The 15001-nt window shown below is 47.9% G+C and overlaps 1 protein-coding gene across 1 annotated transcript in view; it reads right to left on the reverse strand.

The window, feature by feature from the left end:
• Positions 1 to 15001, reverse strand: part of CLSTN2 (calsyntenin 2) — a 582773-nt gene that overhangs the window by 73397 nt on the left and 494375 nt on the right. Inside the window, exon 8 of the mRNA XM_053929711.2 lies at positions 9744 to 9865. Within this exon, the coding sequence (XP_053785686.1) occupies positions 9744 to 9865 (122 nt within the window). The remainder of the gene's footprint in view (positions 1 to 9743; positions 9866 to 15001) is intronic.

Raw genomic sequence — 15001 nt, forward strand, 5'->3', positions numbered from 1 at the left:
ACTCATAGGAGATTGGGAGTAAGCTAGTAAATTGGGGCAGATTAATCTTGCACCTAGGGCCTCCAGGGCTCTCTCTTAGCAAGCCTTCCTCAAAGGAGTGGTCCTGCCCCGGGAAGTCAACCTCACTGTCTTCTCTGCCTTCATTGGATCCCTGTGCCTCAGGGGCAAGCTGATCTTATCAATAATCTAAACTTGAACTCTTTCTGGATGGACATCCATGCCCTGTTCTAAACACTTCGGTATCAGTACAGATATTGGTTCATTCTTGTCATCTTGTGTATTCCCTAAGGTTGCAATTCCCCCAAGTCAATAACGGTGCTTTTTACTCTCTGAGGTCCTAGTCAAGGTTCTTCCATTTATTAGATATGAGGTATGGGATGCACCTGGCTATGTCTCCCGTTCTTTATCCTTAACCAGGGCATTACACCTAAACTGCCAGGTTTTTGTTAGAATTAAAAGGAAGTGCCCAGCACAAAGTAAGAACTGGAATGACGCTGGTTCCAGTTCTCCTCACCACATGGGGACTTCACAGTGCTCGGTGCCCTTGCCTCGCGTGTCCTAACCGAGGGGATGAGTGTTAGAATTTCCATTTCATATTAGGGTTCAGTTACATCAATTCCTTGTCTTTCCATGGTGTGCAGGTGACAGAGAAAAATCTCTCTCCTGTAACGAATGCAGACATTTGGGTTTGATGCCAAGGAGGAGCCTCCTCCCGCGTTCCCTCCCACGGGCGCACAGTCCCCGAAGCAGTCTAGAAAGGCACGAGCAAGGCACAGAGCCGTGACCGAGTGCATGCTGCTTCCGTGGGGACCGCCACTAGGCTCGAGCATCTTAATTTATTAGTGAAAAAGTGATTTATTAAATATTTTAATTGTGTCGCCAGTATTTCCTTCTTCTCAATGATAAAATGAGAGACACTGATTTTAAATATAAATTCTAGGATGTCACTTGAAAAAAATGCATTCATTGCCTCTGGGCAGATGTACAGGCTAAAACACAAATAACATCTTCACAGGAGCAAAAGGAACTGCTGAGCAGGTGCTCGCCAGGGGGGAAAAAAAGACCAGAAAGGAGCCAGGTCTGCCAGAAAAGTGAGAAAGGTATAGAATAATTAGTGTCTTTGATTTGTTTAAATGTAACAGTTTTTTAGTCTTCTACTTTAAGTGAAGATGAGAACATGGGAGAAGCCGTTGAGGCTGCAGCAGGGAAGAGAATGACGCTCTTGCAGAGCACACCAAGAGCACAGGGTCTTCAGAGAATTAAAGGAAGTCCTTGGAGCAGTAACGGACACCCAAGAGAGCCCTGAGATATCAGCTCTCCAAGCAAACGGCTCAAGATGCATTGATAACTAAGGCTACGGAAGCCCTCGTGGGTTTGTAGACTGTCCAGGACGTGACACAAATGCAATTATCCACCTGTCATCAGATCTCACTATTGGTTAGGACAACGACCAGCTTCACGAACCTGTGGCCACCCTGAACTGCACTTTACTAAAGTCCCCTTCCTTCCCTTTATTCACTGCGCTTTGATGCCTTGATAACTTCCACCTTTCAGCCGTGGTCCTGCCTCTGGGACTCTGCAGAATACTGTTATTTCTTCCCAATAATAACAGCAGTCACTATTTGATGACTGCGCACTACAGACCGGAGAATTTCCTGCGTCACAGGGGCGGACCGGGGCAGAGTTCATTTGGGAGGCGGTTCCAGGGAGGATAAAAGGTGAAGTGGGAGAGTGAGTCAGGGTGTGGGAGGCCCCCCAGAAGTGCTCCCCACCTTCAAGCCCGGCGGCTCCTTGCCCCTGTGTGGCAGGACTGCTCCCAGAGCAACAGTGCTGCCCTGTCCTGTGCTGTGCTCACTGGAGCCAGGAGGCTCCTCTTGCCTTGGATCCAGTGCTGGGGCAGAAAACTGAAAGGCATAGGGGAGCGAGGTGTGAGCAGAGAGGGACCTTTTAGTGAAGCAGGTTTCTGTGATGTGGGGGATGGGCAGGTATTATCTAGAGAATCTTGTTTGTGCCTCCACTCCGTCAACTTTCAGCTTCCAAGTAAGGCTCTGTCGAGAGGAAGAGGATCTTCTAAGTTTGCTTTAGCATCTCCAGAAACAAGCCTGGAGGACTCAGTCTTTCTTCCCTGAAGGCAAAGGAGGTACATTTTCTATTTATCATGGCTGGCAGGAGGCCAGCACCTTAGGCTAGAAGGAGAATATTGGCTTAGAGAGGAAGGAAAGGCTAAATCTATCTGCCCTTTGGGGATCCTCCTCCAGAGGGAGGAGGGGAAGCAGGCCTGGTGGAAAGCCAGCCAGCAGTGAATGGAGGATTAGAAGGCAGTGCCTCTTTCTCCCTCCCTCCTAGGGCCACACCTTCAACCCGCTGCAGAGGCAACCGCACACTAGAGGTGAGTCTGGGGGCCTGCTGAGCCTAGGTCTTCTCAGTACGCTGTGCAGAGCTGGGAGGTGGCTGGATCTCCAAGCCTGAGGCAGCTCCAGGCCTCCCCAAGTCTCCTGAGTGATGTATGAGTTTCCTCTGCTACTGTAACAAGTTAGCTCAAACCATGGCTTAAAGCAACACCAACTTATTAGTTAGTTCTGGAGGTCATAAATCTGACATGAGTTTCTCTGGGCTACAATCAAGGTGTCGAATCTTGATTTCAGGGTTGTTGGTTTGGGGGGGCGCGGTTTGTCTTTTTTTTTCCAGCTCACAGAGACTGCCACATTCCCTGGCTCAGGGCTCCACAGCACCCTGTTTCCATTGTCCTATCTCTGATTCTAACCTGCCCCCTCCTCTAAGTACCCTTATCATTACCTTGGGCGGCCTGGATAATCCAGGATCATCTCTGTGGCAGGATCGTTAATTTAATCACGCCTATAAAGACCCCTTTGTCACGAAAGGTAACACAGTCACTGGTTTCAGAGACTATAGTGTAGACATCTTTGGGAGCCATTGTTCTATCAGGAATAGCCTCCAGGGGGCCCAGAGGAGCCCTGGAAATGTGTCAAGACATCGAGGGGACCAGCAGAGATGGGCATGATAAAAGGCTGCCGTGCAAGGGACTTCAAGGTAGAGGGGGCCTGACTCGGGTGGTCGGTTGGCACCCCCTCTAATGAAAACAAGAAATGAGCCAACCATGCCAGCAGTCACCTGGCCAGGGAGCAGAAGATCCAGTCCCTGCACAGTCCTGACCTGGGAGGACTACGTGGGTCTGAGGACTCTCCTTTGCCAACACCATGAAGCCGCCTCTCCCCAAGTATCTGGAAGCTCGTGGACATGGAAAGAGGAGGGAGAGGGACTTTGAGGGAAGAGGGGGCTTGTCAGGGACCCTTATTTATGTATTGTAGCAAAACAAACATGTGACAGTCACTCTCCACACCCGTAATTCATTCAGAACCGCCCTGCAAGTCCGCATCTTAGAAAAAGCAGGTGTTCTGCCTGAAGGAGAGACTAAAGAGGTCCTGGACATCCCCCCCCAACCTGTTTAGAACACATGTCCCTAAAGGAGAATGGGTTTCTCTGCAGGCCTGTTTACAGGGCAGGCCAGTGAGCAGGGCAGTGTCCCTGCGTTAGGCGAGACGTGGCCAACGTGTTGAAGGGTTCGTCTCTAACAGCAGAATTAGAGCGCTGACGAGGCCCGATTGTTCTGCTCATTAAGATGGCTGGCCTGGACTGCACTGACCATTTTCCAATTAACTCCTTGGCACTTGGCTATAATAATGATTGAACTAACCCATTTGACTCCCAGCATGGCCGAAAGAGCAGATGCGAGGAAACTGACTCTGCATCATTCTAACACTATTTCCTCACCAAGAATAAAGGATTTACTCACTTGCAGCTTCTTCCAGGAGCTTTAGTATCCTATGCAAGTAGAATAAACTCGATGGGCAATGGCATCGGCCCAAGACAAATGTGAGAATCTGGCTCAAATCCTAGCTCTGTCATTTGTTCCTGGGGAAACTGAGCCTGTGACTTACTCTCCTCTTTATGCAAGAGGAAGGAAGACCGCCACCAATACCCGCATCTAGGGGGTCCTGCCTCACTTGCACCTGCCCTTAGGTGTGGTGAGGGGGTGATGGGGACCCGACATGTCCCGCCCCTGGCCTCGCCACTGGAAAGCCTTTGTGTTCTTTACTGGGGGATGGGGTGGGGGCCAGGAGAACAGGAGGCGTTTACAAAGGACAAGTGAGCCTTATTATAGGAAGATCCACACTTTTCATGTGGACATGTTGTGGAGTAGTCTTCCTGTGTCAAAATAACTGTGGTTTTATTTTGTTTGTCTGTCTGTTTTTTGTCAGGCGTCTCAAACTGGTGACCAGAATATAAAGGTACACTGCAGAACATTTGTTTGGTTGGCTGATACATGTTTTTAAATGAGAAAAATATTAAAAATTGAGAGATTTCACATGATTCCCAACTTCTGAACAATTAGAGGTGCTGCACCGGCCTGTACTCTTATATGACCTAGAGCCGTGAGGTGGCTTAATCTCCAGGGAGGGCCACCCTTCACCCAGTGAGGCACCTCTACTCACTTTGGTTGCTTCCCCCTGCTTGTATAGAGTTGGCGCTCTTGTGGGAGGGTGTTCTGCTGGGTCCGTGAACTGCGCAGGGCCATGAGCTCCCCCAGGGCAGCGTCTTGTCTTTCTCCCCTTCCCCTGGCACCTGTTACAAGTTCTGGCACAGAGAAGGCAATGGCCAAAGTTCATCTTGTGCCCATTGCCATTTTTCAGAGAGGCATTTCTGTCCCTCGCCTGAGCTGGGCACACCTGTCCTCGTGCAGGTCCATTGAGGCTGCCACTCAAGCTGTGCCTCCCAATGACTGAAAAATACCATAAAACACCAGCAAGTTTCCCTCTAAGCAATAGGAAGTCCAAAGGGAAGATCATTAGAATTCCCGACACTGAGTCAACCGTATCCAAATAATATTAAAGCTGGGAGGGGCTGCAAATTAATAAACCTTCCCTGTGTGAGCTGGCAGCTGGGCATTCTCCTCTGCTCTCGCTTGGGTTTGCACATGATTAACTGAAGGCTCCAGGGAATAGCATTAGCAGATCATAAGTAAAAATCCCATTAAAGTGACATTCTCCTCATCATTATGGTCCTTTTAGTGAGGTGCACTGGATTGTCAGGGGCATTTCCTGGAGCTGCCTGCTGATGGATTTACCTGGCAGTCCATCCACCCTGGGAAAGGCCATTTGAGGTGGGGAGACTAAGGAGCTGGGCTGCTGGAAGCCCTCCGCTCCTGTGCAGCAACCACGTCACCTCGGGCAACTCCTGAAGAGCTGCATGGAAACCATTCTGCATTTCATGCCCTGACTTCAGCACCCACGAGCAGCATCTGTCAAGGGCTTGGTCTCCCTGCCTGGCTGTGGGGAGAGGAAGGGGAGACCCTGGTTCTCATGCAACCACTCCCACTGGCTGCCTTGAATGATTTTGCCTGGGTTATATTTGCTTAAATTGGATACATTTTATGAATGTCATACTAGCCTTTTCACATTTACCCATCCCTAAAATTCTCAGTCTTCTTTATATAACAAAATGCCTCAATTGCGGCCAATTCTCTTGGGGATAAAGTACCAGCTCAATAGCATGACATAAAAAGCCTCTTGGGATATAATCTATCTGCTCCTCCTGACACCTGCCAGTGTTTTCCCTTCCTGCCCCATCCCTACGCCCTGCCACATGAAAGCTGGCAGTTGCCTGATGATGGCCCTCCGCCCAGCTCTCTGCCCAGCGCTGCGGCCTGAGCCCTCCACATTCCCTTCAGCTGCTGGCCCCTCCTGGGAGCTTTTCCAGTCCCTTATCTCCAGGACCATGTCAGGGGCCCCGGGATGGGCTCCCACAGGCTCCCCCGACCAGGCGCCCTGCCCTCTGCCCCAGCACATACTGCAACAGAATGAGGGAAACTGTGTATGTGTTGTTTGCCCCGTTATCATGGAAACTTCTAGAGAGCAGAGGCTCCTACTTTAGCTGCTGATCCCTGCTACCCAGCACAGAGCCTGGCACACAGTTTGTGCTCAGAATAAACTGCTGATTAAAGAAATAAATGAGGCCTATCAGTCATTAAAACAGTTATTATGCATTGGAATCCCCAAGATGGTCCAGGAATTTTAATACACATGTATAGAGTTGGCGCTCTTCAGGCCAAGGCCAGAAAGTTCTAAATCGTTGCTGGTGGTAAATCCAGTAAGATCTTTGAAATAAGGTAAGCAGATAAAAGTTGAACGATGTTTGAGAGTAAAAAAATGTTAAAATTTTAGAATGCTCCATAAAATGAATCGAAATATAAATTAATCGCCAGAAAGTTTTAAAAGATCTCTGAATTTTTCATTTCTCTTTCTCTTTCCCTCCCTCACTTCATCTGTCCCATCTTTGGATCTTAACATCCAGTCACTGTCACGTAACTATTTACTGGACACCAGCTGTGGGCTCGTGGTTACCATATGTACGAGGAGCTGAAGAGAGCAAAATACAATCCTGCCTCGCAGGACCCCAGGGCAAGGCGAGCAGAGGGGCAGGATGCAAGGACAGCAGAGCACCGGAAGTGTGGGGATGGAGTTGCGTGTGAACTCCAGGAAGCACAGGGAGAGACAAACCGCTGGAGGGGGTGGTGACTCGGGATGGCTTCCTGGGGGAGGAGACGTTATCTGGTATGCACAGGCTGGGCATTAAGTGATTTACACCTAAGAAACTTCTGGTAAGATTCTGTCTACACAGGGAGCGGAATGAGGGGAGAGGGATCTGTGGGCTGGTCCACAGATCCTGCTGGACTGCCAGCGTGAGTGTGCTTGAGGTGTCCTGTATCCTGCTCACTGCAGCTCCTTTCAGAGGGAGGGGTTCGGGTGAGATGAGGCTTCTTATTGTCACTAGGCAGCCTTTACATCTTAAAAAAATGTTAATTTCTTCAGTTGAAGAATGCTATGGACTGAATCATGTGCCCCCAAGTTCGTATGTTAAAGCCCCAGTGTGACTGTATTTGGAGTCAGGGCCTTTAGGAGGTAAGGAAGGTTAAATGGGGTCATGGGATGGGGCCCTAATCCAATAGGGCTGGTGCCTCATAGGAAGAGGAAAAGGTACTGGAGCTCCCTCTCTCCACCAGGTGAGGACACAGCAAGGAGGCAACTGACACAAGGCAGGAAGAGGGCGCTCCCTGGGAAAGGGACTGGGCAGCACCTTGATCGTGGACCCCCCAGCCTCCAGAACGGTGAGAAATGAAGGGCATTTTGTCATGGCGGCCCAAGCTCAGTGAAGATTCGACGGTTTCAGACAGTTTTATTAAGTCTGTAAACATTTTGCATTTCAGTGATAATGCCGATCTCTAAATTAAAATATTTTAAATTTAGAAATGAAAACATTTTAAATTTTAAATTAGCAAGCTCACCAAAGCAGCAGCATAGTATGATGGAAAAGGCAGGTCCTCAGCATGGTCTTGCTGTGTGGACCATGGTCTCCTGTCTCATGCCATCCACCGTGGCAGAGGTAAGGAGAGCTCACGTGCACAGTGTGCCTGGTGGTGGTTCCGATGGTGGTCAGTATTCTCAGCCCTCCTTCAAGTTGCCGCCTTTTTTTTTAAAGATTTTATTTATTTATTTTTAGAGAGAGAGGAAGGGAGTGAGAGAGGGAGAGAAACATTAATGTGTGGTTGCCTCTCAAGTGCCCCCTACTGGGGACCTGGCTCCCAGCCCAGGCATGTGCTCTGACTGGAAATCGATCCTGCGACCCTTTAGTTCACAGGCCGGCGTTCAATCCATTGAGCCACACCAGCCAGGGCTCAAGTCACCACTTTTGAGAACAGATTTCAGAATTCCTAGATTACCATATCTTTATCTGTAGAATCAGAATTCCTTCCTCACTCACTTTTATTTTTTTAAAGATTTTACTTTTTATTTTTCAAGAGAGGGTAAGGGAGGGAGAAAGAGAGGGAGAGAAACCTCAATGTGTGGATGCCTCTTGCGCACCCCCAACTGGGGACCTGGCCCCCAACCTAGGCTTGACTGGGAATCGAACTGGCGACCCTTTGGTTTGCAGGCCAACACTCATTCCACTGAGCCACACCAGCCAGAGCTATTTTTATTTTTCAAACCCTGTGACTTCATTTGCCTCTATCAGTGCTTCTCAATCCCATCTTAGAAAATGCTGCAGGGCATCTATAATTGTCTCAGGCAGTACAGCAATGTTCTTATTAAAACCCCTCATAATATGGGGCTTATTTTAATTGACCTCAATTCACATTATGCATTTAAAAACATCTTGTATAAGCCATATGGCACTTTAGAAAGTAGCTGAGAGGTTGCTGCAAAATCAAATAAACTATGTCAAGATTTCATACCTTCTGCAAGACGTGAATTCCTCATTCAGAGAAACATATACTAATCAGACACCTTATTTCCAAAACCCCAGGATCCAGCAAAATGGGATTTATTGGGAATGGATTAGTCAGTTGCTGCTGGGCTCCCTCAAACATCTTTCCTATCCGCTTGGCATCCTTGACCTTGTCACTTGTCTGATGTTCCACCACGGAGAGACTGCCTCAGGTTAATGAATCTCTTTTAAAGAGCGGTGTCTGCACTTCTGTGTGGATAAAAGGGGGCAGCAGTCTTTCTCGTCTCAATGTAAATGGATGCCTCCTGGAATGCTTCCCAGGAGCACTCTCTGAGGTCAGCCCCACTGGGGGCCTGGGAGCTTAAGCAGTACTGGGAGAGGGTGGGGAGGTGAGGAGAATAAGGAGAGAGGAGGAAAAGGGTTGTGGAACGTCCAGCCCTAGATGAGGTGAGGCAGGAAGCGCACACAGTGGGTTCTGGAGGGAGAACAGAAGACTGAGGTCCCCAGAAGCACTCAGGAAATGGGAGGGGCAGAAAAGACACACCAAGGAGTTGCTGCGGCCCCAGGCAGTGAGGCCCTGTGATGAGCATCATTTCCTCCAGTTTCATTCAGCAGGCTCATTCTGCAGTCCCCTCCCCTGCCTGCTGGCACTCTACCTCTTGATAATTTAAAACAATTTAACACAATTCACACCCCGCTCTTCAAAGCTCACTGAAGGCCAGCTGTAGGCTGGCTGCACAGACTACCTCTTCAGTGGCACAGCCACCCACAGAAGTGAGTGTCACCTCCGCAATCTCCCCCCACAAGTGTCAGAAGTAGGCACTTCTAAGCTTTTGATTCAAATGAGACACTTCATTTGTCATTGACAAGTGTGACACAGTGGTCCTTGTGGTCACAAGTCACGAGGCTCTGGAGTGAGTCACAGATTTTTCCACTTCAGAAAAGAGCACACACTGCTCACAGTGCCCCGTGTCACTGCTTCCATCAAAGTCGTCGGGTCCCTGTTCTCAGCCCGTGCCGCCCAAAACAAGGCTACACCGTCATCCAAAGGAGAGAGAAGAGCATCAAAGAGGAGACACAGAACATTTATGACATAAGATGTGCTAACGAAGACCATAAACTGATCCTGGGGATCAAGAGAAAGAGAACCAGCTTCCCCTGAGCTCAACGCAGAGCAAACGGCCAAGGTGCATGTTAGCAGGCCCACTGACCCTGTGGGGTCCCTGCTGGGAGTGTGGCCCTCCCCACCTCAGACTGGTCTTTAAGGTGTCAGTTTCCATCCTGACGTTAAGACACCATTCACCTCCCTGAGCTAATTCTTCCAAAAATCAGCAAGTGATCAGAACCCTGAGGTGCCTACCCTCTGCCATCATCAGTGGAGCACAGCAGGCACCCCTGCAAAGGGGTGAGCAGGGGCCACGTGCCAGGTGAGTGCGTACCTGGTCCAGCTTCCAGTGGAACTCCGCAGGGCGGAAGGTGTCAGCCTGGTCGAAGTCCTTCCGCAAGAGGAAGACTAGGCGGCAGTTGTGCAGGTACAGGGCGTAGTGATGCCGGTTCATTTCTGAAAACAGAGAGAGGATTCGGGGGGTGAGCGAACCCCTCTGTCAGTGTCAGCCTCCACCAGAGACTTCCCTCTGCATCACTCAGGACCTCAAAGGACACCGGCGTTCCAGTTTCTCTTTTATACTTGATTCTGATGAATGTTCTAGAACATACATGGCAGAGCTCACTGAAATGCAAGAGGAAGATTCCAGACTGCCCACAGCAAAACTTCTGCTAAGAAGTCAGCTAGGCATTAAATACCAACCTAACCTATACTCAGATGCTGTATCAGACCCCGGATAAAAATTACTTAGGTTAACAAGCTTTTATGTTTTTAATTTTTTGGTAAAATACTTCTGGGAGAGTTGAGGGAGTTCTCTGACAATCACATCATTCACTCTGGGATCCTTTAACATAGTTGTTTTCTCCGCGAGTCCTGGGCTTTTATTGCATCAGACAGGGGGGACCATGGAGCACCCTTCCTCTGCTCTCTGTGCAGGGAAGGGGAGCTGCCTCACTTTTAGTAGCTGGCAGGAGGGGACAGATGGATTTCCCAACATTACACATAGTTCTGTGTCTTTCCAAGCCTCCGTTGTCCATATGCAGACAATGAATGGGACTCTTTCCTTCTTTGACATAAAACCTCCTTTCCTGCTTAGGAAATTTCATGTCATCAGTCCCAGTCATGATGTCCTGTAGCCGCCAGTCAGCACCCACTGGGCGGGAGGGAGAGTCTTTGAGCAACACTCAGAGAACTCACAAGTACGATACAGTAGCCCACACAGTAGTCTTCCACAGCAAACACTCCACAGAGGAGGGGTGGATGAGCAGGGGAGGAGGTTCAGTGAGAACAGCACGGGCCCTAGATTCAGACAGACTTTAAGTGGAGTTGTATCTTTGGGTGATGCTAGGAGGGTAATTTACCCTCCCAGAACCCAGGTTTCCTTCACACTGTTGGATTATCCTGACCCACAGGAATAGGATCCTATCCTATCGTGAGAATAGGCTACAGTGGTTGATTCTTGCACATCATGCACAGGCCTTGCTCATGCGGCCTGAGTGGAAGGAATCAACACCAACCCCACTCCTAGAAACGGGCTCTGATTGGTTCTGGCCAAAAGGCCAGATGCAAATCCCTTTGCTACAGTGATTGTTTCGGGGTCCAGGCCCAAGTCCAGCAGTGCAGGCTATTCTCCTGGCCACAGGGCTTCTCTCAGGAATCGGCAATGTCTCAACTCAGGCCAGTGATTCATGAGCTTTTTTGACAGATTCTGGGAAAGTCGTAGTATATAACTTGGAGGCTTGGTACTGCTGCATCCACGTTTGCTAACATGAAATTGATACACTTAGGGTGGCAGAGCTAAGAAATTGCAGGGAAAAGGAACCAGGCTTTGATCAGACTTTGCCTGAAGCTGTCTTATCTGTGGACATTTTCAGTTACAAGAACCTCACATTCCCTTTATTATTTTATGTTTTGATTATCTGGTATCAGTTTGATCTGTATTCCCATTCCTTATAGCTGGAAGCATCTTAATGGATACAATGAGAAGTGTGTGTAAAGCACCAGCCCAGAATGGATACTCAGTGACTGTTAGTTCCTACAAGGAATGTTGCACTGCTTCATGGCCACACAGCATAAAAAAGTAGTGTTGGGTGCTATTTGCATAAAAGCATATTCATTCTTCAGAATGCAACCAAAGCATAGAACGAAGGTGAATGGTCAGTTGGCAAATGTGCCAAGGTTAGTCTGGGCCAGTGTCTGCTTTTGTGTTGGCAAACATCCAGGCCTGGTTATGGGAATTTTACTAAATATTTCTTGTCTCCCTCACAATAGCATAACTGACTTCCTATAGTTTCTGTTGATACATACCAGGAAAATATAGAAAGAATTTTCCCTTTAGTTTTATTTGGAGTCAGGAGAGGTTGTGGGTAAAGAGGTGGAACAAGAAGAATGAAAGAGGTCTAGAGCATCTTCTAGCCTAGGGGGTTTGTCTCGCCCTCTCCCTCCACTGCTCTGCCTTCTTGGAGTCACACCCATACCAGGGTACTGGATGTGGCCAAGGGGCTGGTGACATGACACACTCAGGAATCAGCTTCCTGTCCTTTCCTGGACTTCAGTGGTCTTTGTTGCAGCTCTCTTTCCTTCTCTTTGCCCACGGCTCTGGAAGATCCTAAAGCCTTCTGGACACTTTCAGATATTAAAGTATTATTGAAGGGTTCTCTCCAAATGAAACCTCAGTCTCTCATCTGATGAAAAGAGCTTCCCATCTCCTCCACTCAGTCCTCACCTATGGCCTAGTCACCAGGAGTGGGGAAAGAATGGGGTGAGGTCTGTTCTTTCATTCTTCTTGTCCCACTTCCTCATCCCCCATCCTCCTCCTGGCCCCAGCCATTGTCAGAGGCTGGAAGGTAGATGCAAAAGGATGAAGTGGAAAGTGTCTTTAAAGGGCCAGTGAAATTTGTCACTTTCTCATGGATGTCCAGTGTCCTTTGTCATGGCAGATGTCTATATGCAGGCTCCTGCATGGGCACATTCACTGGTTTGTGGAGAGGTCCTGCAGAGATCTTCGCATGATAGTCTTCACACGGTCAGTGAAGTGGGTTTGGTCCTGGTAAGATATTTTTTCCAGCTCTTTCTTCTTCCCCCCACGCCACCATCACTCCCCATGCACTCAGTAAGAATGGACCTATTATAATATTTATATATTGCAGAAACTGATCTGATAAGTGACACTCCCTTTCTCGAAGGTGGGGACAGTTGTACCAGCTCCAATCCCACCTTTGTTTCCCCTTATCTCTCCATTCCTGGTGTGAGTGGTGCTCTTTCGGTTGACTTTTTATGATTCTTCTCGGCTCCTGCCCTCCCTCAGTAACGTCTCCCTCCCCCACATTTGCTTCTCCTGCTGACATCCTGCCTTCCTGGCATGCAGCCCTCTTGGTTCTAGTCTTGCCCATATGGATGCTCATATGGTCCACAAGAACATGAACAAAACCACCTGTGCCCTGCCAAATTGCAGTGGGGCACCTGCTTTCCTTCTACCACTCTCTCCTCATCCCACCACTGAGGCACCACCTTTTATGGTTTGAGGCTCCAGCTTTTATACACCCTACACTCCTGGGGATGAGTCAAACTTCCCCAGAGCTCCTGGTCTCTGCTCTGACACCAGCCTAGAGCAGATAGAACAGTGCTTGCAGCTCAGACAGCAGGCCACTGGAAGAGAGATTGCCACTTCCTCTTTAAAGCAGACAACCCTGATCCTTCTGAGTGGTTTTCTGGGCATTTCTGAAAATATGGGAGCACCCTTCTCTTTCCCAGCAGTCAGGGGGACTACCTTATCACTCTATACCAGGTTGGCATCTGCCTCTCTGACCTGATTGCTGGCAAGGTTGACCCCTCTCTCTCGGAAAGCCCTGTAGGGAAGTGGCTCTGTAAGGGGCAACCTGTCATTCATTGCTCTCAGTTGAAACTCAGAGGTAGCCAGAGGGCTGCATGCCAGGCAGAGGGGATCCTGGCAGGAGGAGCAGAGGTGTGTGCGGAGAGGAGATACTCCCTGAGGGAGGGTAGGAAAGAACATTGCTCATACTGGGAAGGGAAAATTAAGGGCCAACAAAGGTGAGCTTGAAGGGGGCACAGTTGCTCCACAGAATATCCCCCTGGTGCTGTATGTTCATCTAACCCTGTTTCCTTTGCTTCTAGACACCCAGCTAAACTCAATTCACAGCCTCCCTTGTGGTAGGTGGAGTCATGTGAGCAAATTGTGGCCAATGGAATGTGAGTCAAAGTGAGACATTCCACTTTCTGGTTTAGCCAGTAAACACTTCTGTGCTCTACTCTATTCTAACTTTCTGTTCTGTGGTTGGAAAAGGCAGCACCAAACAATGGAAGGAATCTGGGTCCCTGAATATCTAGGTGTAGAGCAGCTTCCTCATCCCCAACCCCAGTTAGGATGGCTGGACACTGATGTGAGGGAAGCTGAGATGAAAGATTGTTAGCCACCGAGACATTTTTTGTTGGTGGTGGTAATAGTGGTTTTCTTTCTTACTTTTTAAAAACTATAATTAGCCTATGCTTGCTAATCAATTCTGTTATCCAAGTTTTTTTTAAAGATTTTATTTACTTATTTTTAAGGGGGGGTAGGGAGGGAATAAGAGAGGGAGAGAAACATCAATGTGTGGCTGCCTCTGGAGTACCCCCTACTGGGGACCTGGCCCACAACCCAGGCACGAGCCCTGACTGGGAATTGAACCAGTGACCCTTTGGTCCGCAGGCCAGCGCTCAATCCACTGAGCCACAGTAGCCAGGGCTGTTATACAACTATTTATAAATTACTTTAGCATTAGTAAGTTTTACTTAGTGGACAAGACAGAAACTAGTGCAATTTTTCATGAAGGGTAATTTGGTAATTTACATCAATAGCCCTCTTAACATTTATGTCCTTTGACTCAGTAATTCCATCAGAAATATCCATAAGGGCATATACAAGAATATTCATTGCAGCATTGCTTTGTTTGCATTTTAAAAAAGACAATCTAAGTGTCTAACAAAAGGGAGGCAATCAAAGTGTATAATAAAGCCACCTGACAGAGTTTTAGATTGCCATGTAATTTATATTTTTAAAGAATATTTTATCACATAGAGAAATGATCTGGATATAATATTATATAAAAGTAACAGATAACAGTGGTATCATAAGTATTATAAAACAGATTGAAAATTGTAAGGACATATACATAGAAATACAAGTGATGAAATATACTAAGTATTATCAGAAACTATCTCCAAGTTTAGGATTTTAGGTGATTTGTATCTTTTTAAAAATATTTTTCTGTTTTGCATGTTTTCTGCTGTAATAGATATGTATTGATTTTATTATTTAAAAAAATGTTCCTGTTACATAAAAGCCCTAATCAAGCTTAATTTTTTCTGGATATTTTAAAATATAGGGCAAGAAGGTAGTTATAGATTTTTTTTTAATTTAGAGAAAAATCTTCCCCATTTTTTTGTGCCAATCTTGAACTAATTTGTAAGGTGCTGTTTATAGTGAGGCCCACGCTGAGCAGCTCCAGGGCTTGCTGGTTGAGGGTGCCAAACGGTGGGTGGGTGGGCTGCTCCAGTAGAGACAGCAAGGATGGGGAGGCGCCATTGTTATGCAGA

Source organism: Desmodus rotundus, chromosome 8, assembly GCF_022682495.2.
Source record: "Desmodus rotundus isolate HL8 chromosome 8, HLdesRot8A.1, whole genome shotgun sequence".
Classification (NCBI taxonomy): domain Eukaryota; kingdom Metazoa; phylum Chordata; class Mammalia; order Chiroptera; family Phyllostomidae; genus Desmodus; species Desmodus rotundus.